Source organism: Pangasianodon hypophthalmus, chromosome 25, assembly GCF_027358585.1.
Source record: "Pangasianodon hypophthalmus isolate fPanHyp1 chromosome 25, fPanHyp1.pri, whole genome shotgun sequence".
NCBI classification, from domain to species: domain Eukaryota; kingdom Metazoa; phylum Chordata; class Actinopteri; order Siluriformes; family Pangasiidae; genus Pangasianodon; species Pangasianodon hypophthalmus.
Genome location: NC_069734.1, coordinates 3140394 through 3167140, shown reverse-complemented (window position 1 = coordinate 3167140; position 26747 = coordinate 3140394). Strand labels below are relative to the sequence as shown.

Sequence of the window (26747 nt, the reverse complement as noted above, 5' to 3'; positions counted from 1 at the left end):
AGTTCTGTCCATTGCCAAGTCTTAACCTCCTGGCAGAGGTAGCCAAGTTTTGGCTGAAAAAACAACCTGTTACTTGGCAAAATTTTTCATGTCATCAGTCTTCATAAGATGACCAATTTGATGGACCAGTATTTATTTTATACAATAATTTTTGTAAAGCAACATCTATGTATGGACAAGTCTTAACCTCTTGGCAGAGGCAACCAGGTTAAAATATCCTGGAACATTGCAGCAATGCCATCAATCTTCATGAGAGTCCCAGGTTTATGTTTATACAATAATAATAATTGTCTGATCACTTTAAGGGTGCCAATAATTCTGCCGTTGAATACAGCTTGGCTTATTAAGGATTGCATGTTTTGTTTAAAAAGGTGTGCAATGATTGGGTAAAGAGGTTTGCGTACGATTCAGTCGATTCGTAATTGATAATTAGGTTCAGCAGAAACCAAGACTGACCTTGTTATAAAGCTATTTTTTTTTAGATGATGAAATTGTTAATCAGGATTTTTTTAAATTATTTTTTTATACCTGAGAGAGGAAATATCAATATCACAGTTGCAGTTTTGAGCAATTGGTGAACGTTCGTCCTGAGGATGCTACAGAAGTTTTCAGTGATGAAAACTTGATAAAGTGATCAGGATTCTTCAGAAGTGTTCGAACTTGCTCTAATGAAAAAGCGATTCGACTCTGAATCGACTCACTACAGGAAGTGAATCGAGCATGCTGTGTGTTTTGGGTTGCAGCATCTTTTTTTTTTTTTTTTTTTTTTTTTTTTTTAAATAGATATGAGCTGCTAAATTGAGCCGAGGCACAGAGCTGTAGCGCTGCAGAAATGCCAGATATAGAGACTGTGTTAAACTAGTTGTTTATATAATTATCGAATCGCTTATATATCACCGGCTCCGTGTTCTTTTTTGATTTTTGTTATTTCATGCACACTCGAGAAAGGTTTGTTTACTGTGTTTTATCACCATCTTTCTGACAAATGAATGAAATAGTTTTTTGAGGACATTTTCAGCCCTACATGCTCCTCAGCTAATTTTTTTTGTTTTGATTAATTATGCGCAGTGTGAACCTAAGCCAAACCAAATCACGAACAAACAAAAAGAATCAATTTCACTCTGATTCATATTCAACAAACATACTAATGAGGGATAAATTCACTCCTAGTAACATTCTAAGCTAGGCTGCTTCAGCTAAACTCTCTTTCCTATCATGTGAAATATTAAACACACACACACTCCACGTAATGCAGTTACCTGTACATGAATGATCAGGGAGCATGACATTTATATGCACAGCAGACAAAAAGAGGTCTGGATGCATCCAAATTGTGTATGCTTCCGCATGTGCACCTTCATCAGCTCTGATCTTGCTGTATGTGGGGGTGGGGGTGTGTGTGTGTGGATGGGTATGGGTGTTTGTGGGTGTCCGTGGGTGTCTGTGGGTGGGTATGGGTGTGTGTGGGTGTGTGTGTGTGTGTGTGTGTGTGTGTGTGTGTGTGTGGGTGTGTGTGTGTGTGTGTGTGTGTGTAAGCCGCCTCTATTCGGCTGATCCCAGACCGGTTCTGTTGTTTCTCTCACTCCTAACCTTAAAGAAGATCTGTTGTAAGATTGTAGAGCAGTGTGAGAGGACAGCGTCTCTCTGAGGATGCCAAGCCGAAGCATGAGTGCGACTGGTTGCGGGTGTTTAGCATGTAACCGTGTGTTTTCTGTCTGCCGCGTGCTGTAGAGAGCGAGCCCCGAGATGCAGGAACGGATCAGCGCAGCTCTGGAATTATCCGCCTTCACACCATCAAGCAGATCATCGATAAGGTGAGTGTATGAGCTCTATAGCGCTCTCTGCTGCGGCACTCAGTTTGATTAGCGTTTAAATTACACCTGCAGCTCATGTTGAAATCATTAGATAATCCTCGCTGCAGAACCTGAAGTCCAGCGGGTGGAGCGGGACCTGATCCAACTCCACCTCTAAAAGCTAAACCCCAACCCCTAATCACGTAGGAGGTGCTGGATCAGGTGCAACTCCGCCCCCTGGACTTGTGGTTCTGCAGAAAGGGGTACCTAAATTTACAGTACTTTTTTCCATTTGAAACAGGGCCTCCCTCAGTACTTCTGTATGAAACTGATTTGGGGCGGAGCTTTCACTAATGTCAGTTAGTGATGGTCAATAAATGATCACATCCCAGATCAAAGGCTGTTAAACTAGCGCACTAAAAATGTTTTGAAACTCTCCAAGGCTGGGCGATATGATGGTATAATAGCGATATTTTGATAAATTTTATCACAATATGATTTTGAGATATCATGACATCTTTTTATAATTTTTTAAAAATACATTTGATAACCAAGTGACTGGAAGCTATTTATTTATTTACTTGTTTCAGTTTAAAATATGTATTTATTTTTTCTATATATGAAAAAAAAAGTATTTATTTTTGGCAATAAATAAGGTATCATTGTCCTTTTTTTTTTTGTTTGTTTTTGTTTTGTTTTGTTTTGTTAAAGCAGCACTTCTATCAAATCTATATCCTGGTGCATATCGTGCATCACAGAAAAGCCTTCCAGGGTTGTGATGTGATTCTGTTTGTTACATCGCCCACCTCTAAAACTCTGGTGTGTGTGCAGGATAAACACGCCGTGTTGGACATCACCCCCAACGCGGTGGACAGGCTGAACTACGCGCAGTGGTACCCCATCGTGGTGTTCCTGAACCCCGACAGTAAGCAGGGTGTGAAGAACATGAGGACGAGGCTGTGTCCTGAGTCCAGGAAGAGCGCTAGGAAGCTGTACGAACGCGCCCTCAAACTGAGGAAGAACAACCACCACCTCTTCACTGGTGAGCACAGGAGACACGTGTGTGTCTCTGCGTGTGTGTCTCTGCGTGTGTGTCTCTGCGTGTGTGTCTCTGCGTGTGTGTCTCTGCGTGTGTGTCTCTGCGTGTGTGTCTCTGCGTGTGTGTCTCTGCGTGTATCTGTCTCTGTGTCTGTGTGTGTCTGTGTGTGTGTGTATGTGTGTGCCTGTCTGTGTGTAATTGTTTAATAAATAAAGTTATAAAAGAAATATGCACCATATCTCTGCAAAAAAAATGTATTGTGATAACATATCGATATCACGATCAATGTTATTGTCTAGCCGTAGTCCATTTTAATTCATCATGTCTAATATGCAACACTGCCACCTAGTGCACACAAGGCTGATTTCCACTTGGATTCACAGAACTGCAGTATGTAAATTAACCTCTCTCTTTCTCTGTCTCTCCCTCTCTCTCTCTCTCTCTGCAGCCACCATAAACATGAACAACATGAACGATGGCTGGTACGGAGCACTGAAGGAGACGATCCAGCAGCAGCAGAATCAGCTGGTCTGGGTTTCTGAGGGCAAGGTGAGGCCCGTGGTGAACCGCTCTACCCTGCATACGGGCTTTATTCGTATTTATTCACACACGTTCATGTACAGCGATGTTCCATTACATGGTGAATATTCTGTTCACACTCAGGTCAGCTTGACTGCAGTTGTGAACATTTCTTTCTTTATTTTGCTTTATTTTTCACTTTAATTGTTCTTTTTTCACTATTTTTTCCTCCCTCTGTTTCTCTTTTCCTTTCTTACTTCCTTTTTTTCTCTTTACCTCACTTTTCTTTTCCTTGTATTTCTCCCTTCTTCTTTTTCTCTTTTCCTCTTTTCTTCTTTTTGCTTTTCCTTCCTTCTTTTTCTCACTTCCTCTTTTCCTCATTTTTCTTTTTTCACTATATTTTTCTTTCTGCTGCCCTTTTTCCCCCTCCTTTTTCTCTTCCCATTTTCCTCCTTTTTCTTCTTTCTTCCTCTTTTTCTCCTTTTCCTTGTATTTTTGTCTCTGCCACACTCTTCTCTATTTATTTCTCCCTCCTTCTTTTTCTCTCTTTCTCCTTTTTTCTCCTTTTTTTCTTTCTGGAATTTTTTTTCTTTCTGCCTTGCTCTTCCTTTTCTCCCTTCCTCTTTTCCTCCTTTTTCTTTTCCTCTAAATATTTTTTCTTCTTCTTTTCATTTTACTTCACCCATTCCTCATCCTCCCTTCTTCCTCTTTTCCTCCTTTTATTTCCTCATGGTATTTCTCTCATTCTTTTTTTTCTTCTTTTTCTTTTTATCTCTTCCTGATGTCCTCATTTCCATTTCTTTCTGTATTTTTCTCTCTACTTCTCTTCTCATTCTCCTTTGCCCTTCTTATTTCCCTCTCTTTTCCTCTCTCTCTCTCTCTCTCTTTCTCTCCCTCTCTCCCAGGCGGACGGTGCGTCCGAAGACGATCTGGACCTTCATGATGACCGCCTGTCGTACCTGTCTGCCCCGGGCAGCGAGTACAGCATGTACAGCACGGACAGCCGCCACACTTCCGACTACGAGGACACGGACACCGAGGGCGGAACCTACACCGACCACGAGCTGGACGAGCCGCTGAACGACGAGCCGCTGAACGATGACGGCGTGCCGCGCCACGCTCCGGCCATCAGCCGTTCCTCAGAGCCCGTTGTGGAACAGCCTCCACCCAGCTATGACGCGCTCACACGCATCGACCCGGCCGCCTTCAAAAACACGCCCATGTCACACCAGGTAGCGTTTCTCAGAGCCGCACACTTCCCCTGCTGCCTGGAGGCCGTGCTGTGCCTCAGGAAGGGCATGTGGAGGCGATTATGAACCCAGAAAATCTAAAAGCAATACCTGACGTTATCAATGAAATTTATTGTTTTTTTTTTTTTTTTCTCCTGAATGTTAAATTGCAACTCCTGATGTCAGTCCTGTTGTTTTTCTCATCGATGTCGTTGTCGTCGTCTGTGGTGGAATGAATCGGCGTTGTGTTGGTCTTCCTAGCTGTATCTGAGCCATATTTATCGGAACGATGTCAGTTTAATGTGCATGACTGATGAATCTGTGTTAAACATACAGTGTGTATTTATCTCGTATTCAGAGTGTCTTACAAACATGCAAAAATGTACCTCATGCTAGAATTAAACTCAAATCAGTAAATGTAAACGGATAAAAGCTGTTGTCCATTCGTAGATTTTGCAATCAGTGCATGACTGGTTTCATTCACCTCACCTCCCTTTAAAAAAAAAAAAAAAAAAAAAAAAAAAAAACAATGATAAATTATAGATTTTTTTTTAGTGGTGAATAATAAATGAGGAATGCGGCTGTGCAGGAGTTAACATGAGCATGCTGTATTAAACGTTTGTGACCACCTTCACAGAAAGCAGAGCCCGCTCTTCCTGAGCCACCGCCCCCCGCTGCCCACCTTAATGTAGCGCTTCTGAGTTCAGTGGAGGGCAGCACCGGACCGGGGGCGGCCATCTTGCCCCCGGCTCCCGAGCCCAGCCAATCAGAGCCCAAGGTACCTCCCAAGCCACCGGGCCGCAGATTCGGGCACCGTTGCAGCCTGAATGCCCTTGGTGCTTTCTTTCAATCTCTTTTCTTGCATGTGCACTGCATTCGAATCATCTCTGTTCATGCTCGTGTTTCTTAGTGTAAGCAGCAGTGTGTATGAGGCTTTTTAAAAGCTTGCACGCTTTTGCACGACTCGAATGCATGACTTTCCTGTTATTGTCTGTGATTTAAGTGACTCAAACACTGTGATTTATTTATATAGTAATTAATTTGAAGGGTTTCTTCCTGTTTATATTTTCTCCTCTTATAATGACTTTGAAAGGTAGCCTTCTTCCTCGTTGTTGGCGTAGATTGTGCGATATTCACTCTTAAAGGCTACTTGTCAAAAGCTTTTTTCTTGCCTTTACAATTTTTTTATTTAGCCTGACGCTCTTTCGTGGCCCGCATCAGTATTGTAGCAATACTGGTCTAATCTTTCTTTTTGTATTCATGAAATATTATATTTTTTTCTTTCTTGCTTCCGGGTTTTTAACGTGTTCATAATAATAACAGCCCCTCTTAGTCTCCTCTATTGCAGGTCTTTCCTTCCTCTGACTCTAAAGCTTCATCCTTCAGCCATAAATGCGTATTATAATCGCCTTCGGTTTCTGACGTGCTCAATTCAAATCTTGAAAAAAAAATGTACAATATTTGTCTCGCTTTCAAGGTCACTCATCCGTATTTCTTTTATTTTTATCAGCAGATGTACCAGACAGAATTCTACAGTGACAACCCGGCAGTACGCACGAGCCCTGGGTTGAAGCAGCCACCTGTTTACAACTCCCAGCAGCCCCTTTACCAGGAAGAGCCAGCATACAGAGATTACGATCACCAGCCGTACCGTTACGAAGGTCCTTACATCGAATCCAAGTCTCGTAACTATGACTCGAACTTGCAAGAGCAGTGGCCTGGATACGAGCGACAGGGTGACTACAGCCCGGCGCGCCCTCGCTACGGGAAGCCGGCCCCCTCGCCTGTCCGTCACGACGAAACCCCGCCCACTATAGCACCCACGCGTTACGACCAGGAGCCCCTCCCTCCACCCGTGTCTCACTCTCCGGAGCCACCAAAACAGTATTACGAGGCCGCACCTCCTCTGAGGCCCACCCAGCCTAGAGGATACGTGAACTCAGACACCCCGCCCCCTCCCAAAGTCGAGACCCTCCCGGCAGAGGCGGAGTTAGCAAACAAGCCCCTCCCACCTCCACCACCAGAGGCAGGGGAAGACCCGGCGATGAAGCCGCAGTCGGTGCTGACGCGGGTGAAGATGTTCGAGAACAAGCGCTCGGTATCAGTGGACCGCGCCAAAGAGAACACCGACACCACGCTAAGGGTGAGCGCGTTACTTACAATTTATTTTGGTTTCATTTAAGTTGAATCAGTTTATTTCTGTAAAGCTGCTTTGTGACGATGTCCACTGTTAAAAGTGCTATACAAATAAAATTGAATTGAATTGAATTTCTAGTACTGCTATACCACGCTTTATAAATCACTATGACGTAGATCTGTGTGCAGAAGTTTACACGCCCAGCTGTGAAAGGATGAAACCAGCAGTACGTTTAATGATATTTTTTATAGACATTCTTTCATTATGACAAGGTGAATCCTGTTCACTGCAGAAAAAGTGCATCTCAGCAACTAAAAATATCTTAAATATAGACAATTTGTATGTAATTTATCTAGTATTTCCTGTTATAGATTTACAATTAATCAAATAAAAGATTACTCAATCTGTTTCTAGGCATTTTTCTAATTTCAAGCATATTAAAGCTTGAAATTAGTGAAAAAATGTCTAGAAATAGGTTTAATAATCGTATAATTGTTTTATTGTAATCTTATTATAGGAAATACTGACTGTATTCAAGATGTTTTCACTTGCTCAGATGTCATTTTCTGCAGCTAAATGTTCAGAAAGGTATTTCTAAATGTGATTAAAATGTTAAATACCAGACTTTATTTGGGTACAGCTTTTGAGATATTTTGCTATATTATCTTTACATTTATTTTTTTAAAAAGTAAATGTAGTTACAAACTGATGAGAAGCAGCTGATTTGATGTTGAACATTTTAAATTAAATTTTTTTTGTCTTCAGTATTTTTTACACGTTAAAATGTCATTCATTAACTATAAAAATAGAAGTATGTTTACTTTTGTAGACAATAAATAAAGTATCATCAAATAGTATTTTTAAATTTTAAAACAAAATACTCTAATTCGTCATCATTAGTCTCTCTTGTTTTCACTCACTCAGTCAGTGGACATGGTCCCTAAACCAGGAGCAGCCTCTGTGCCCAAAGCCAACTCTCTGAACAGCCTCGATCAAGAGAAGACCTTCAGGTAAAGAGAAACCAAAAGCAGCGTTCATGTTGCAGTTGCGCTGTATTCTAAATTCAGATAAATGCAGTGTAATTATCATATTACATGCAATCTGATGTAAATTAATATCTCAGGGCTGGTTTTAATTCACTCAGAAATTGAAAAATATTATCACAGGGCTCCACCTTGTGGTGTGTGTATGAACAGTTAATCCTTCCATGCATTGCTTGCATTGCTACTTCTGAATTCTGCGCATGCTTTTAAATAAATGCTGCTTTCACTCAGAAGAGTCTCTCTCTCTCTCTCTCTCTCTCTCTCTCTCTCACTCACTCTCACTCTCACACACACACACACACACACACATATATATAACACAGAGCCCCCGAGCCCCAGCAGCCCCAGTCGAGACCCAGTGATATAGTTCGGGCAAATCACTACGACCCTGACGAGGATGAGGAGTACTACAGGAAGCAGCTGTCCTACTTCGATCGCCGCAACTTTGACACCAAGCCTTCTGCACAAACACAACCGCAAGCAGTGAGCAAACCGGCACAACCGCAGAGCCAGCCAGGGAACAGCTACCCCAGGTAACACACACACACACACACTCACACACATACGTTCACTAAAAAAGCAAACTCTTGCATTGTATAGTGCTTTAAAGCGAACCAAAGTTTTCAAAATGAAGATCTATTAAATATGAGCATGCGCAGTGAAAGCTTGACCAATATGAACATTTTTATTTTAAAATTGATTTTAAAGTGATCTGTATCATCCAGTATACTGTTATGTAGTCAACAGTTATGGAAAAACAAAGTTTTACTGACATAAACCCATAAGACATCTATTTAATCACCATTGTAAATAAAGGATTCATAAAAAAATTGCTGAGAATTATTTCTGTCTTGGTTTTTCATTTATAAGGACTCGTTCATATCTTTACAATGAACCCAGAATAAATCATTTTATTAAGTCACAGTGGTGCAGCAGGTAGCGTTCCCTCCTCACAGCTCTAGGGTTCCCTGTTTCGCATTTTCTCCCCCCTGTCTGTGTGGGTTTCTTCCGGGGTTTTCCGGTTTCCGGCCAACAACATGTCAGTAGGTGGATTAGTGACTCTCAAGCATACCGAGGGACAGTTTAGTGTGTGGTGGTGTGTGTAGAGTCCCTTGTGATAGACTGATGTCCCATCCAGGGCGTATTCCCAGCTCATACACAGTATTCCCGGGATAGACTCTGGATCCACCGTGTATCCCTGACCAGGATAAAGTGCTTACTGAAGATGAACGAATGAAAATGTTCTGTTATTCTGAGACAGCTCTGTGTGTGTGTGTGTGTGTGTGTGTGTGTGTGTGTGTTTAGGACTGAGTCACTGGAGAAGGTCAGCCCTGTTCCCCAGGTAACCCCAGTTGCTCCGCCCCCTACTCTGCCCAAACCTGCTGGTAAGAGTTGTAGTGAAATACAATCAGTTGTCTTCTTATTCATTTCTGTATATTTTTATGATGTGAAAAGTAAGAACTGATCAGAGATCAGCACTCTGTGGTCCTTAATGTTGCAAAACTATTGGCACCCTTCATGAAAATGAGCCATAAAATGAATTACATGTGCCTCTAGTTAGCGTTTGAGCTTAAACAAATTCTCTGACTGGGAATGGTCTGAATTTTTGTGTTAATTGTGTGTGTATATATATTTTTTAAACATACATTTCTAAAATAGTGATGATTTCATTGCTGCTAAATACTTGTTTCAAAATTACTGGCACCCTCAATTAATATTTAGTGAAGCCTCTTCTGGAGGGAATAAAAACATTGAGACATACTTCCTGTAACTGAACTTTTTTTTTTTTTTTTTTTTTTTTTTAAGTTAAAAGTTTTTTTTTTAATTTTTTTTCTTCTTTCTTTTTCTTTTTCATTACTTGATATATGCAGGCCAACAGCCATCTGAGTTTGGGAGTTTTCTCCATGGTGATGGATTAGAAAGTAGTTATGAGACAAAAATCAAGAATGCCTTTTTTGTGTTTATTTTAAATACTAGCTTCCAATAATTTAAGCATTGCTTTTGAGAGAAAGTAGATTTTTAAAAAATGTTGATTTTAATTTTATTAGATGATTTATTTTTATTGTATGTATTTTGCCATTCTTGAATAGTGTCAGTAATTGCAGACTTGACTGTAGACATGTGATGTTCTTTTATGGCAGTAGGTCCTGAAATAACTTTTTATATTGTTTTTCTTTCACACACTCTAGCTCCCACTCCTCCTCCAGAACCTCTCAGCTCTCCCAAAGTCAAGCCCCTGGGTCGCGAGGACACGGTGCAAAGCTCCTACCTCCCCCAGAAAAGTTTCCCTGAGAAATCTCCTGTGAACGGCACAGGCGCTCCCCCACCCTCCTCCAGCTACACCCGCTACAACATCCCCAAACCTTACACGGCCTCGGCACGGCCCTTCGAGCGTAAATTCGACAGCCCCAAGTTTAACCACAACCTCCTGCCCAACGACACGACGGTCAAAGTGCCGTCAAGCAGGCCGGCTAAAACGCAGGTGCAGCCTACGGATCAGGACGGCGGGTCTGACACGCTCACCCGCGCACCAAAATACCAGAACAACAACATCAACGCCGTGCCCAAGGCCATCCCTGTCAGGTCTGATGCACAGGAGATGAGAGTTTAGGTGTAAATCTGTGTTAAATCATACGTAGTGTGTCTTCTCTAAACTTTTTCCCTCTCTCTCTCTCTCCCTCACTTTCAGCCCCAGCGCACTGGAGGATGACGACGATGAAGATATGCACACGGTCGTCGCCACGGCGCGAGGCATCTTCAACTCAAACGGCGGGGTTTTGAGCTCCATAGAGACGGGCGTCAGCATCATCATACCCCAGGGGGCAATTCCAGAGGGTGTTGAGCAGGAGATCTATTTCAAAGTGTGTCGGGACAACAGCATCCTGCCCCCACTCGACAAGGAGAAAGGTAATTATAGTCATAATAATAATAATAATAATAACAGAATCAGTGTCTACTTCACTCATGGATAATTTGATGATTTTTTAAAAGTTTTTATTATTGCTAATTTTGAAGTAGCTAGCAAGAATGATAGTCTCCGCTTTCACCTTTTGCCACTGGTCGTGTTACCCGAGTCAGCTGCCTCAGGCTTGCCTTGAGTCCTGCTTAAACGCTGTTTTTTTCCCCCAGTTATTTATTCCAGTATTGACATGGAGCAAAATAGTGAAATACACTAATTATTACAGCTCATTTTGTTGTGACTCTCCTTAGTGGATGCCAGTGGATGTAATAATAAATAAAGCCTACAAATAATTTACGTATAACATAAAATAGTTTTTGCATACATTTTTATGCATCAAAGTGTAAAGAATTTATTAATAAACAAACAACAATGTGATCAATAATCAGTCAATATCATTAATGTTTCACAACCTTGTTAAATAATAATATTAGAAACAAATGGCATGATACCACACTTTCTTTTCCAATAACGATCCCGAAACCTTGAGATATTGATACTGAGCCGATCATTTTCTTCTTTAAAAACTACAAACTTTAAAATTATTTGTTTCAGCACTTAAAAAATACAGAAAAAAATCTCTAAAAACACGACTTGCACAAAGCCAGTTTCACACTTTCACAAACCCAGTTCCAATCTTTTCCATTTGTTACAGGATCGTATAACATTCGTTGTTGGGGTTTTTTTTTATTACTGTTGCTATTTAACCAATATTATTTGTCTTGTGACTTTTATTATTAGTAATTTTATTATATTATTTTAATAAAATAATATTACATAGAATAATTATTAAAAAACACTATGGTCATACTACTAATAATAGTGATGATAATGTTAATATAATGAAGTGAAGTAATTGTTTAAATTAAAAAATTAAATGTGTGTGTGTGTGTGTAGGTGAAACGCTGCTGAGCCCGCTGGTGATGTGCGGTCCACATGGTCTGAAGTTCCTGAAGCCGGTGGAGCTGCGTCTTCCTCACTGTGCGTCTATGACTCCTGATGGTTGGTCTTTTGCTCTAAAATCCTCCGACTCCTCGTCGGGTACGCCGCTCTCTAATCTCTCTGCTTTTGGGGCTCTGGGGTGGCTCTGCTCAGTTCACGGGGCAAAATCTGTTTCATCACATTGATTTATTTTCTCATTAGTGCAGCTGATCACGGTTTTCACGGGTTCATTTGTTCTTAGACTCATTGTGCTCAAGTATTCGTTTTCTTGGTGGTGGTTTATTTAGCATTCATGATTTCTTCTGTTATTATTATTATTATTATTATCATTATTATTATCATTATCATTATTGTTTGATTTTCACTGCTTTAGGTCTGTGCATGTTCACCTTTTCACATCATCATGCCTTCCATTAGACGATTGTATGCCATCTTCTCTTTTTTGTTGGGAATCTTTTGGCTTTCTTGCTTCCTTTTCTAGCAGGTGCTTACAGCAGGGGGAGTCTTTTCCTTCCTTTCTTTCCCTGTTTTATTCCTCTCTTTCTCTCTCTCTCTCTCTCTCTCTCTCACACACACACACATGCAGTGTATTGCAGACTGGCCTGTGAATTAGCTGCCAGTTGTGCATTAGCTGCTAATTATCCCTCATTTAGAAAATGGAGAAGTGAGTCTCGCGGAGATTTGAGGCATCACGAGGCCCAGCTGGAGGCACTTATCTTCCTCTCACAGAGCTCTAATAACCTTATGGAGGGAACCCACTAGAACTGTTAGCACATTAGTGATGATCATTGCTAAGTCTTTACTGTTTGCAGTAGCGCTGAATGATGTATTGAATTTTTATACAACAGTTAGCTCCGGTCCACTAATCTGATTGGTCGAGCATTGTTCCCGGAGTGCTTATATTTTAGTGGAACTGTTGTGTTGCTGTGTGTATCACTCTGCACATCTGTGTTCACCGTGAAAATTCCACTTCCTAGTTTGAACATTACTACAGTAAAGTTAGCGACATCAGCGGAAATGACAAACGATACATTTTCAGGAATATAACTTTTGACTTGAAATATGAAAGCTCGTCAGATGAAGATGAAAAGGAAGAAGGGACACCAGTTTCACCAGAAGCACCTTTAACGGGAATATACAAACAAAAAACTCTCAATTCCTGCAGACCTGCCAATCTTTACACATTTTAACATCAGAGTATGATTTGTTAACCAAAAATAGGCAAAAAAAAACCCAAAAAGTAGTCTTCTCTTTTTTTTCCTGCCCCAAGCCAATTGACATATGGATCTGGAATGATTGACATCTTTCCAATATTAACGGACACCATGGAAGCCCCGCCCCCTTCCCCTCCAGTCTCTCGGTTATATATTTTCCCACTTGAAAAAATGGGCTGAAGTTAAAATGGACACAAAGTAAATGTGGAATAAAATCTGTCAGTGTGTGTTCAACTTAGCTAACGTTAGACAAGTTTATAATTAACACGTAATTAACAGTTAGCGCTATTTCTTAGAAGCAAAGGAAAACTTTTTTGCGGAAAATGGTACTGTTGCAGCTGAGAGAGAGAGAGACTAACGAGAGAGACTAAAATAGGCCAACAGAGACGTATCAGATTAAACACTTTACAAATCATTTTAATAATAATGATGATTAGCACGTGATTAAATGTAAATATAAAGCGACAAAATACCTTCAAACAGAGTGGTCAAGTCCGGTGTGGTAGAAACTGGAGCGTGTGTATATACAGGGTTTTACAGCAATCGTTAAGCGCTTTAGGGAAGAAGCTCCTGCTCGTCTGTGTTAGTTAAGATATGGACAATGAAATGTTTACATGCACACTTTCTTAATAAAGTAACAAAATAACCTTCTCAATTATAATCTCCTCGTGTCTACATCTTTACTAAACCAGACAAGCTGAGACCAAAAGTGCCTGGTAGTTACCGTAAAACCCTGAATATATGCGTATAAATGTAAAGTTTATGAGATAATCTCATAAATATCTCTTAGTGTAAATAGCTCATCATAAGCAGCAGTTAAACTAGCTGTGGATTAAAATTTATTGAAATAAGGATTTTATTTGTGTAAACACCATGTGGTTTGTAATACTGTGTGTAGTTTGTAAATCATTATGTCAGTATTGGTTATTTTAATATGCAAATGAGTATGCTAATTTATTAGCATAAGCGATTGTGTTTTGTGAGGATTTATGAATGATGTTAGAGATTCCAGGTGAGTTTTACCTGAAGGTTTTATTATAAATCGTGACCCAAAAAAGACACTGCAGGGGAAGAACTATATCACTCATATTCTCTTTTTCTCTCTCTCTCTCTCTCTCTCTCTCTCTCTCTCCCTCTCCCTCTCCAGGTGACCCCAAGAACTGGCAGAATAAATCTCTTCCCGGAGATCCAAACTACTTGGTTGGAGCGAACTGCGTGTCTGTGCTCATTGACCACTTCTGAGGAGCCTGTTACACACACACACACACACACACACACACACACACACACACACACACACACACACACACATACATACATACACACTGCCATTAGTGAAGTGAGCTCTTTAATATTTCGGAAATGAAAAAAATGAAGGATGTCTGCGCTTTTTATTTTATTTTTATTTTTAGATATGGAGACAGAAGACAAGACGACATAATCTGGAGTACTTTTTCTCTTTATTTCCTTCTTCTTCTTCTCCTACTTTTTCTTTTTTCTCATTTATCTCCTCGTTGGACTGCACACGAAACACAGACCTTCCCAAGGATGTACAAGAACTGCTGATATGAACTTTCCAGTATGCACACTGCAGTATTTAGAGTGACTGTGATATATAAAGAAGCTCAAGCTTTATTCGATTTCAGTGAAGTGAGACACACACACACACACACACACACAGTAGGTGTGGAGGGATGAGTGGAAGTTTAGAAATAGAAACGGTGTCTAACAGAGGTGAAGGACTGTGACGCAGATGTTAGAAATAAGGAAAGAAATCGTACGTGAAACAAAGCACAGAACGTTAACGTGAACCGGTGCTGCTGTTCCCCAAAAATCTCCTCAAACACAATAACGTTAGAACTTTTACCCATCACAAAGTGTAGCACAAATTTCCCTACGCTGTGAAGATCTATGCACGTCAGACTCAGGACTCCTGCTCACTCGCTCGTTCTCTCTCTCTCTCTCTCTCTCTCCCACACACACACACACACACACACACACACACACACACACACACTCCTACTAAAGCAGCGATGCCTTATTCAACTTTTTTCAACTTTGTGTGTTTGTCTTTTTTGTTCTAAGTTATATACGATAAAAGCTACAAAATGAAGTTCTGCCAGTGTGTCTAAACCTGAAACACACACACACACACACACACACACACACACACACACACACACAGAGCTCGGTGTACCTGCTATGCACACGATTCTGACACGACAAAGAAAATCAGCTGTATATAAAGCTAACATGGCCTTTGTTCTTGGTTTGTAAATGACTTTTTTTTTTATTTCTTTATGGTTTTGTAAGAAAAGAAAAACTTAGGAAGGCAAAAAAAAAAAAACCTAAATAAAGAAATAAATGCAATGAAAATGAACTTTATATTCCGGTTATATCTCAAGCCTTGCAAACGTGTGACTTGATAGTAATATTAATATTAATGTTTCCAATTTTTTAAAATCAATTTATCCACACTAATGTCTAAAGTTTTTTTTTAACGGTTACTGCAACCTTTTTACGCTTTATTTTAAACCAAGAGGAAAGTGCTCAGCTCGAGATAAACACTCTTCTGATAAGTGTGTTTCTCTGCTTATGCTCATTTATTTGTAATGCTGTTTACGTGCCCTGAAATGTATTTTTTTACTAATAGATGTACTATTATTATTATTATTATTATTATTATTATTATTATTATTATGGCACACGAGTAAGTTTTTTTTTTCTTTTAAATAACACGGCTTCAGTTGAATATTAGATCTTCACACATGCGACTTTTTCTTCTTTTCAATACAGGTATGCCACTATATCAATTAATAAAATCATTTTTAAAATAAATGTCTTTTTTTTTTTTGTTTGTTTATGGACTAGATCATGTGTTAGGACGTTATTAAGGTTATATCATCATATATTCAGATGACAAATATATTCTTGTCTAGTAGAAACTATCTTGAGGCTTCAAATTTTGTGCATATTTCGAGCATTTTATTTCTAAAAATAAGCAAAATTATGTCCATGGAGCAAGATTTTTTCACTTAAAAATGAGTAAACTATCTAGAAAGAAGTGTCTATTATTTATATTTATATTTTCTTATTTATATTTGTTTCATGAGAAATGTTAGATAACCAGCTATATTCCGCATGCCTAAATAGTGTACTGCATAGACTCCTGTGGGTTCTTGGCTTCATTCAGGGTTTCTACTTGGAAACACTCTGTTCAAGAACATTTAAGGGTTCTTCAGAAGGACAAACTGGAGAACATCCAGCCACCATTTTCCTGATCTTCACCTGTCCGGTTTGGGTGATCCTGTGCCGGATGTAGCATCAGATTCCTGATCTTGGCTGACAGGAGAGGAACCCGATGTGGTCGTCTGCTGTTGTAGTCCATCCACCTCAAGGTTGTACATGTTGTGAGATGCTTTTCTGCTCACCATGGTTGTAAAAAGTGGTTATTTGAGTTACTGTCAGCTTCAACCAGTCTGGCCGTTCTCCTCTCACCTCTCTCATGAACAAGGTGCCCACACAACTGCCGCTTGCTGGATGTTTTTTGTTTTTCACGCCATTCTGTAAATGTAAACTCTGAAAATCCCAGGAGTTTCTGAAGCACTCAAACCAGCCCATCTGACACCGACAAGCTCACTGTGACCATGTTCTTGTTCTGATGTTTGGTGTGAACACTAACTGAAGCACTTGACCTGTCTTTGCATGATTTTAGGCGTTGTGCTGCTGCAGCAAATTAGGTCTTAAATTATGTTTTATTTTGGAAAGTATTCATTTTATCCTGATGATACCTACAGACACCCTGCTGTTTACCCAGAGATGTAGCTGGTTTACTATGACAAGTGGACATGTCTGCTTTTTTCCCCTCAATTTGTCCACTACTTGTCCAGTTTTACAGATTCGTCATATCTAGAGCCTATATCTGATTATCTTGAGCTTGAATTTTCCAAATCATTACCTCACACATTGTAAGGCCAGGAGAGGAAATCTCAGTATGCTCTGTGTATCCACAGACAGGGGGCACACTTTGGCCACTGTACTGATACAGGAAACTAGATGGGTGTAATGCATCCATACCCAGAATCCTGACAAAAAGAAACTAATGACAAGCCATCCATTGACTCATTCTCCCTCTGTGCTGACTCTCACCTGATGAGAGATCACCTTCTTCTGTTACCTCACTGCATTATATGCATATGATTCTTTTAAGGGGTTCCATTATTTTATTTTTTCATGTCTGCCTTTAGTTAGAGAAAAGGGATGCAGTTGTTTAACTGTGGAAGTTGGATCACTGTGTAATGTTTATTTAATGTGATTATTTTTGGAGGGTGCCAATAATTCTGTAGTTGTCTGCTTTGTGTTATTATCCTGACTACTTTTGGAGTGTGTGTGTGTGTGTGTGTGTGTGTGTGTGTGTTGTAGTCGTCCCCACAGGCCCGAGCTCAATGCTGAGATGCTGCACTGTTTCACTCATTCATCCCTCTTTCCCACTCAGACGATTCCCACTGACAGCACTGCCTCATCCTGAGAGAGAGATTATTTAACTCTCCACGTCTCATACGGGTAGGCTCTCTCTCTCTCTCTCTCTCTCTCTCTCCCCCCTCCCCCTCTCTCTCTCCCCCCATCTCCCTGTCTCTTTTTCCCTGTCTCTATTTCTCCCTCTGTCTCTCTATCCCTCTCCTCTCTCTGTATGTCGGTTTGTGCCTATCTTGTTCTCTTAATCTCTTGCTCTGTCTGTCTCTCCATTCATCTTCTTGTCTTTCTTTCCCTGTCTGACTGTCTGTATTTCTCTCTCTCTTGTGTGTGTGTGTGTGTGTGTGTGTGAGAGCGTGAGCGCACTGATCTGTGTCACAGATGAAAGACGCAGTATTTTCTGCAGCTGTTGTGGGAGTGAATGATGGAATGTCACTTACTTTAACTTGAACTGACACGCTGCATAAAAGCCTCTGCCAAATGAATAAATCTAAATGTAATTGTTGACATATTTACTGTGTGTGTGTGTGTGTGTGTGTCTTCACAAAGATGGCAAAATGAAGTACTAGATTTTGCTCCTTATAATTTGCTTATTGTTAAGTTTTACAGTTTAGATTCATAGTTCAGGCTCCTCGATGGTCTGAAGTGACAGAAGTCGTCTGTGGCACAAGTCCCAGAATATCTGAATGATGGCTCGCACCCTGCTGCGTAGCTGCAGACGGGTCCCAGTGCTCATGCTAACTAACCCCCGTCCACCATCGAAAGCTCACCTGGTTCTCTTTCACATCACCTGGATGTCCAGGTACCTGAGCACCGTTCACCTGGGGAAGTGATGGCACCAGGATGCTCTGTTTGTAGAAGAAAACCAGTGGAGGGAGTGTGGACGTCAATTTGACACGTGCCACCTACCCAAACATTGTTGCCACCTAGCAACCAACTAGCAACACCTTAGCAACCAGATGGAATATCATAGCAACCACCTTGCAATGCCCTGCCAACCAGCTGGGTTAGCATAGCAACCACCTAGCTACACTGTAGTAACCATTTTGGTTAGCATAGCAACCACCTAACTACACCTTAGCAATCAGCTAGGTTAGTATAGCAACCACCTAGCTACACTGTAGTAACCAGTTAGGTTAGCATAGCAACCACCTAGCTACACCTTAGCAACCAGCTGGTACCAACTGGGTTAGCATAGCACCATTCTAGCAACCGACTTAAATGTGCTAGCAACCACCTAACGACACCCTAGCAACAACTGGGTTAGCATAGTAACCATCTAGCAACACCCTAGCAACCAACTTGCATATGCTAGCAGGGTTTTAACATTTTAATGCTATAACCAGGCTTTCAGCTTTTAACCTTCATACACTGAACTGCTGAACATTTGAACGTTTTAAAATCACTGACAAAACCCTGTAATATTGTTTAATATTGTTTAATATTGTTTAATATTGTTTTAGTGTTTAGCGCTCTGTCAGGCTAACATCAAAGTTCATCCATGAACTGCAACCCTTCATGCCAGGAGTCGTCCCTGGAAGCAAATGATTTTTTTTGTTTTGTTAGAAATGTAAATAAAAGTAAATTGTTCATCCTGAAGGTTGATGAAGTACAGCAGTACAGAATTTTCCACCTCGGCTGTTATTGTTAGTTACCAGAATCAACGTCGCTATCTTAAGTTTATATTCTGATTAATTCCATTCAGAGTGAACCTTCACAGCTTTTCAGGAACGTTTTGGCTTAACATTGTCCTGTCCTGCTTTAGGTCTCTCAGCACACACACACACACACACACACACACACACACACACACACAAACGCAAATTCAGACACAGAGGTTTCCTTAAAAGCTGACATTGTCCTGCTTTAAGTAAAGAAATGGAGCAGGAGTTGAATAAGGTTGAATGAGGATTCACAGAGTAAGAATTTCATTGTATGGTGTAACAGACTGTTTCCTGTACATATGACAATAAACTCTTGAATAAGACAGAGACACACACACACACACACACACACACACACACACACACACACACACACTGTTCACAGTGTTTCGGAGGCGTGCTGTAGGTTGAGTCATTACAGCACCTCTGTTATTGAATGACACAACAGAAACCTCAGGGAGAGAAAGGATGTCAAAAATCCTGGCATACTTTCACTATTATTTTTTTAAAAATCACCTGTTCTAGTGCTGTCTCTGTCACAACATAGCATTTCTAAAAATTCCAACACAATTTTGTGTGTGTGTGAGAGTGTGAGTGAGAGAGAGTAATTTTTTAAAATATTGTCACTACACTATGATAAGATTAGGAATGTTCCTGAAGCAACCTGAAGCACTGATCAACATTCTGACCAACAGCCTGTTTAGTGAAATCATTTCTCACACTGCTGTGTTCGGTTTATTCAGATAGAGTGTGTGCTGTTTCCTGTGAAATGAGGTTTGCGTGCAACGCCCCAGCTGAGCAAAATCAAAACCTGAAGTGTTTTTTTAATTTTACACAAACATCTGGAAAAATAAACCTGCAGGTTTTATGACACATAGAACTACGACACGTCCTTCTTGTGGTCTCGTGGCCTTCTAAACCATTGTCAAAATGCAAGTTTACATTTTATTTAAAAAAAATAATCTCTATTTTCTGCAAAAAAAAAATAAAAATGGTGAAGGATGTGTTCGGGAATGATTAATTGTCCTGCAGAATGAGTAGAAACAATTCACCTTGTAAAACATAAACGAGTCCATGTGTAGCACTCAACATGGCGGCTGTACTAGGTAAGTCCCGCCCCTCAGTAAAAGGAGCCAATCGTCTTGTTGGTTAAGACGTTAGCAGAAAACACCCGGCCTATCAGAGTCGTACACTGATACAAGAGACGAATGCGTTGCTGTTGGTTATGAAGAATTGTTTTACGTTCATGCATGGCAGCTGGAGCAATGTGAAGATGTTGTTGTTGTTGTTTAGTCAAAGAGCACATTATTTACACCACAGTATTTTAAGCACCGTTTCAAATCCGTGTTTGAAACCTGAAATCTGTTCCCGGTTTATCAGTCTCTCCACATTCAAGTAAATATCAGCCTTGGAAAATGACCGAGTGTCACTAAGATGGCCGCCGAGTGGACAGACTTTACTGGAAGGACTTTGTGTAAATGTGGCAAGGTGTGAAGAAGGGGATTATGGGTACGTGTAGCTTACAGAGGTTCACACACGTGCACAACCACCACAATCTCAGCTATACTGCGGTGCTGAGCAGGAAAGTGTGTTGTCGGGTTGTTGGATTAGATCCATATCAGAACTGGTGTGAAGGTTAAATGGAGCAGTTTGAGGAGCCATTTGCAGAGAAGCAACGTTGGAGGGAGAGCTAGAGGTTCATTTATTCCTACTTTCCATTGTTGATTCATTTGTTCCTTCCTTTCTTTGTCCTCCATGTTGATTTTTCCTATTTCCTTTCTATCCTTCTTTCCTTTCCTTTTCTATTCAATTCTTTTCTTTTTCCTTCCTTTACTGATTAATTAATTTATTCATTTATTTCTTCCTTCCTTCCCCCTCTTGCTCTCTCTCTCCCTTTTCCTTCCTTCCTTCCTTCATTCCTTCCTTCCTTTACCTTCTTCCCTCCCTCCCTCCTACTTTCCTTCCTTCCTTCCTTCCTTCCTTTACCTTCTTCCCTCCCTCCCTCCTACTTTCCTTCCATCCTAATTAACTGTAGCTTATCTGGATATAACCATAAGGCAAGAATACACTGTGGATGGAATCACTTTGTCCTCTTGTTCGTTTTTCTGACTTTCCTCCCAAACTGTGAAAGTAAACAAAGAAGCTTCTCATCACTCGACAAGCTTTTTTTCTTTTTAAAGTGGAACTTTTTGCAGACATTTGGAAGCTCTGCTGAGCGGTGGCACTTTCTCTTGGCCACTTCCTATAGGATTATTTATAAAAAAGTAAGTGGTGGTGGAGGAAAAAAAACACCAAATGTGAAAGCAGCTTTATAAAACACATCAGCAGCAACTTTCTAAAAAAGTCCAGAGAGAGATGTCTGCCTCTTTCACAAACTAGTTTTTCCTTATCTTCTACAGATAGTCTATCTTTCCTCATCGATGTATTCGTGTGCAGTCTGGCCAGGAAGATAAGAGGGGAAATGAATTCAGATGGCTTTATTTAAAGATACAGTGATAGAGACCACACGCTACAGCCTTTAGATGATTATCATCGTTTTCCAGCATAAGGATGAAACTAAAATGAAATTTCCTGTTCATTTCCTATTTTAAGCATCTTTTCTTGTTTGTACAGGAAATGAATAAAAATGTTGTGATGTGTCCGTGTGGGCAGCAGACTTTTTTTCTGTTTAACGATATTAGAGTTTTATGTTTAATGAACATGCCTCTTTATAAACATGAGTAAATATACTGTTATAATAATAATATTATTATTAATAATAATACTTTTATACTAAAGATCTTTTGTTTTAATTATATATTTAGATATAAATGACTATTAGAAATAAGTATTACAGTTTAAAATCATTTTAATCTTTTAAAATTAGAAATACTTCTAATTATATACATTTATATTAAAAAATGTAACTGTAAAACAATATATCTGTTCAAGCAAAAAACTTAACGTAAAAATGTTAAGTTTATGTCCTGTGTAGGGATCCTGGAGCCTATCTCAGGGGACACCCTGGATCACTCACACACAAGACAATCTGGAGATGCCAATCAGCCTACAATGCATGTCTTTAGAGTGGGGAGGAAACCGGAGTACCTGGAGGAAACCCCAGAGAACAGGGCTGAGCCAGGAATCAAACCCCTAAGCCTGGAGGTGTGAGGCAAACATGCTAACCACTAAGCCACTGTGTGTAAATATGTTAAATAAAATATTAAAACATAAGAGCACAATTGTGGCGTCTCTGCTCCCGGCAGTCGTTTATGAACACGGGCTTCAGGGCAGATTTATGTGTTTTCTTTCTTCTGCGCCATGCAAATTTGATGAGCTCCTGTCTGTGCTCTTTGTGCTTTTGCTCTGCTCATCATTAAAGAGCTGATGCTTCCACTTTCAGTCCTGGACATTCATCTGCTAATAAACACAACACCACAAAACATTCAAAACTATTTATTTCCACAAACTCTCACCTTATTTTCAGCTTGGAAGAGGGCTCTATTGATTCTGAACTGCTGATTAAATTTATCTTTTTCTTTTTTTCCTTTTTCTTTTCTTTTTAATACTGAATACTCACTTGTTTGTATTTCTCAGTTTTATATATATACATATATATATATATATATATATATATATATATATATATATATATATATATATATATAAAACTAATTGTCATTATTTTGACGATGAATTATTATTATATTATATAATAAATTAAATAATATTATTAGTATTAGATCCAGGTGTGTTTTTATGACAGGTAGTGTGAGAACACTGTTGCTAGGCAACTGGAAATCCTAGCTAACACCTGAGGCTAACGTTTTCTCCACAAAGCAAGTGGAAATTTTTTAAAGATGAATATGAAGGAAAAATGACAGTGAAAATGAAAAAAAAAAAAAAAATCACCAGAAATATCAACATTTCTCTCAGGTGTGTTTGTAAATGAAAAAAAAAAGACTTTATGCGACTAAAAAGTAATTGTACTGTGATTGTGTTTAGCATTAGCCGCTAACCGAGCTCCTGTGGGGTTTATTTAAATGAGAAACAGATTATTATGTGTAACATTTTGATATTAAATATCTAATATTTAAATGAAACTTTAACTTTTTAAGCTTTGAATGCCACAAGAGTGCGCTGTTTATGAATGTTCATGAAAATACAGCTGTATTTGAGTGTAGTGTCAGTTTAATATCTTAATTGTTAATTGGCAAATGGATCTGATTCACATCTGACGTAAGAGTCAACCGAATCGCAAACAATCTGACTCGTCGTGTTTTCGTTAGACTTCACACGGATTAAGTTCTTTATTAATATTATTTTATATTTTCTCATTACCTTTATCACTTAGAAATAGCTCTGAATGTTAAGCTTAATGAAATTCGGCCCTATGTTGTTTGTATAGCACTTCACAGATCATTTGACTCAGCTTACCAATGAGTCGACTCTTTCGGCTCTTCGACTCTCTCTCTCTCTCTCTCTCTCTTTTAAAATCTCTAACTGTGAAATTGTTTCATTAAAGTCTTAATCCCCGTTTTAAGAAAACAACACTACATTTTATTGGATTTTATATTAAAAATCTTTTTAAATCAAGGCAGTACAGATGTGCATTAAACAAATACAGCAAGCCTCCCTGTGTTAATGTCACTTTGTTGTTGGGGCTGTGCTTTATTAAAAAGATTTATTTTCTTTATTATCTATTATCATTATCATTATTATCATTATTAATAATCACCTCCATTAACACGAGTCATCTTTCAACGTTCACTAAAAAGAGTCAACTCATACAGCCGAGTCGTTCATTAATGACACATTTCTAGTATATAGGCTAGAGTAAAACATGAACTTTGTCCTCAGCTTGTGCACTCTTATTAATTTGCAATCATGAAACCATGTTGTATGAGCACAGTTCACTCCATAAAGTGTGAGTGTGTGTGTTTTCTCGCTTTGTGGAGAATGTGTTAAGGTTGGTCTATGGGGAGCGTTAGTTAATTGGTGGTTTTGGGTGAAAACAAAATACGAGAGGCAGCTACAGTTGCTTCAATTTACACATCTCCCTCTGAGTTCTGGGATCATCTTAGGGGAGCAGTTGCTACTATACACACCTCTGTGTGTGTGTGTGTGTGTGTGTGTGTGTGTGTGTGTGTGTGTGTAATTGATGCATGAAGCTTGTAATGCCAGGAGACAGTGTGTGGGTTGGTTTGTCTTTCTTTCCTTCTGTCTTTCTTTCTCTCTCTCACCACTGCAGCTGAATAATTCACAAAATCTGGAGAAAAATCATCTCCCTGAGAGGACAAAAGTTCATTTCTGCCTGTTGCAGAAAGATTCTCACAACAACATCAGATTATCATTTAAATCAGATTGTTTCTCGTCTCCAGGGCCCGCAGTGTGCCGTGCAGGAAAACAGAGATAAACACCGCACAGTCGTATCCGTATTGCAATATAGAGACTCTGGAGTGTACAAATATTACATTTGTAAATGATGCATATTAAATAATCAATGAAGTAAGAATACATTGGCAATCAGAAGTTTTTGTACAGATGTGGTTTTATTACAGTTTATATGTTTTTATTAAATTAATGAGGACAAATGTTCTGCCAAATCCTTAAATCTTTGCACGTTGTCCACTCTGAGATTGTAATGAGTCTCTAAATGAGTGATTTATTAAAGGTGAGTACCCTTGTATGGTGAAGCCGAAACCATTGTGATTTCATACTGAAGGCGATGTTAGCGTACAGTTCGTTCAGTAAACAAGGATGGAAGTAATTCACAAAATTGTCTTGAAGTTCTTGCAAGAAACTGGAATTTACTATTTAATTTGACAATTTAAAGAAAATTAAATTTCCTAAAGCCTCCACTGCATACTCCAGGTCAGTAGGTGGCGCTAATGCATCTTAAACTGGTCTGCCAACAGCCAAAAACATCAAGGAAGAAGAAGAAGTGATTGTGGTTATGCCTAATTAGAGTGATCCAGATCGGTCTTTTCCAAATACATCTAAGTTTTATCCAAAAAAATAAATACTTACATGGCTGGGAGCCAAGGCTGTGCTGTTTGAGTGGGAGGGATGGCATTTCTCTTTCTCTGTCAATCACAATGAAACTAGCCAATCATACGCGTATGTGAGCTCATGTATGAGGAAGAGGGCAAATAGCCCCCATTTGATAGGAGAGGGAATCAGCAGGTAACCTGTTTCTTATTAGATTTTCTGATCCTTGAGTATTTGAAACCGTTTCTTGAAGAATGCTGTTCTCCATATTATTCTCCATATTCTCCATATAATTATTATTGACATTTTCTGTATCTGAAACGTATAACATGCTCCCTAATTGGTAAGCATTTGTGGCAGGAAGGCATCAAATGTTTGAAAGTAATGCTGCCTGCTGGTGTACCTTTATCTGGGCGGCTTTTAAAGACAGTGTATCTGAATCCCTTGTTGCCTTCTATATCATATAATCCTTTGTATCACCTTGGGTGCAGCAGGAGATTCAGGAGCAGGAGTGTTTGTGTACAAATGCAAGTTATTTGTATGTCAGTTTTTACTTACGTAAGAATAATAGGTTTATAGTCATAATTATTCACTCTGTTATCTCCGATAATTATGTCATTAGCTTAGCAGAGCCTACATGCGTACATGCGTGACTTCGGGACAAGTTACTGCCATTTTTTAGCAAGAAATACATTTTAAAAATCCTGAAACATTCATATAGCAACATGCAAGGAGGAAAAGTTTAGTGTGACATCATTTCCATCAGTGTGACCAGAGTTTACATCGAGTCAAACTCCTGACAAAAGAAATTGTTTTTCGTCTCAGTGCAGGTGCTGCTGTCAGGTCTGAGTGGAGTCGTGTCATGGAAAAAAGACCCCTCTCTCTCTGTTGGTGAGTAAAGGGGAAAAAAGGATTAAATCTCTACCATGTGTGTGTGTGTGTGCGCGTGTGTGTGTGTGTGTGTGGCATCCTAAGACACCTGGTTTTGGTTTTTCCCACGCCTGACTCAGACGATTAATCTTAACTACGATTTTGAGCAATGACGTGAATCTCATTTGACTGGCTAATTTAGTCAAAGTCCAGAAAATCAGAACCAAAAAACCACATGAATGAAATCTTTAACCGGATTAAAGGCGAGTCAGCACATGTGTATGATTGCTTGTTTGTCTGAGACTTTTTACTGGAGATTTATTGTGCTGAATAAAGCTCTCATCTAGTTTCGCATCACAACAAAGTAGAGCTGAGAGTGACGCTGATTCCCTGTCGTGCAGCTTGTGTGCCATGGAGAATAGAGGATGGACGCATAAATGAGGTTCGAATTTGGCACGATTACTGATTCCTCATCAAATAACCCCAACACAGCAGTTTCCTGTCACGATCGCCTGACAGTGACAACAACACCAGCTGGCTGCTGGAGGTTTAGAGCACATTAGTGGCCCAGAACCTCGCAAATATCGGCGTATAAAAGTGAAATCTCAGCACAGGTCCGAGACTTATAGAATGGATTAATGGACTGACATTAAGGTGCTTCACTGAAATGCTTCCATGCTTGTGGAGTTTATTTCAAAATTATTTATCTACCTTCTCACAAACTTTATTTTGTGGAATGATTTTTACTTTCATGCTGCAGAAACACTTTAATTTCCTCATGAGGGATTAGTAAAAGTTCTAGTGAAATCACATCTTATCTAATGCTGCATTCGTATTTCCGTAACTCATAATTCCAGATCCCAGACCTGGAAAAAACAAAGAAAAAGTTCAGGGA

At 39.6% G+C, this 26747-nt stretch overlaps 1 protein-coding gene across 12 annotated transcripts in view; it reads left to right on the top strand.

Annotated features, from left to right (window-relative positions):
- tjp1a (tight junction protein 1a) overlaps positions 1–15713 on the top strand; it is a 108575-nt gene extending 92862 nt beyond the window's left edge. For 5 of the 12 annotated variants that reach the window (XM_053229314.1, XM_034299525.2, XM_053229319.1 and 2 more), the window contains 13 exons: positions 1732–1814; positions 2625–2835; positions 3281–3381; positions 4257–4583; positions 5218–5358; positions 6091–6723; positions 7642–7727; positions 8084–8293; positions 9066–9145; positions 9950–10343; positions 10450–10667; positions 11617–11760; positions 14023–15713. In XM_053229314.1, coding sequence (XP_053085289.1) covers positions 1732–1814; positions 2625–2835; positions 3281–3381; positions 4257–4583; positions 5218–5358; positions 6091–6723; positions 7642–7727; positions 8084–8293; positions 9066–9145; positions 9950–10343; positions 10450–10667; positions 11617–11760; positions 14023–14117 — 2723 coding nt within the window. In that variant the 3' untranslated portion in view covers positions 14118–15713. The remainder of the gene's footprint in view (positions 1–1731; positions 1815–2624; positions 2836–3280; positions 3382–4256; positions 4584–5217; positions 5359–6090; positions 6724–7641; positions 7728–8083; positions 8294–9065; positions 9146–9949; positions 10344–10449; positions 10668–11616; positions 11761–14022) is intronic. The other 7 variants (XM_053229316.1, XM_053229324.1, XM_053229315.1 and 4 more) reach the window with 5 other exon arrangements.
- The last annotated feature ends 11034 nt before the right edge of the window (positions 15714–26747 follow it).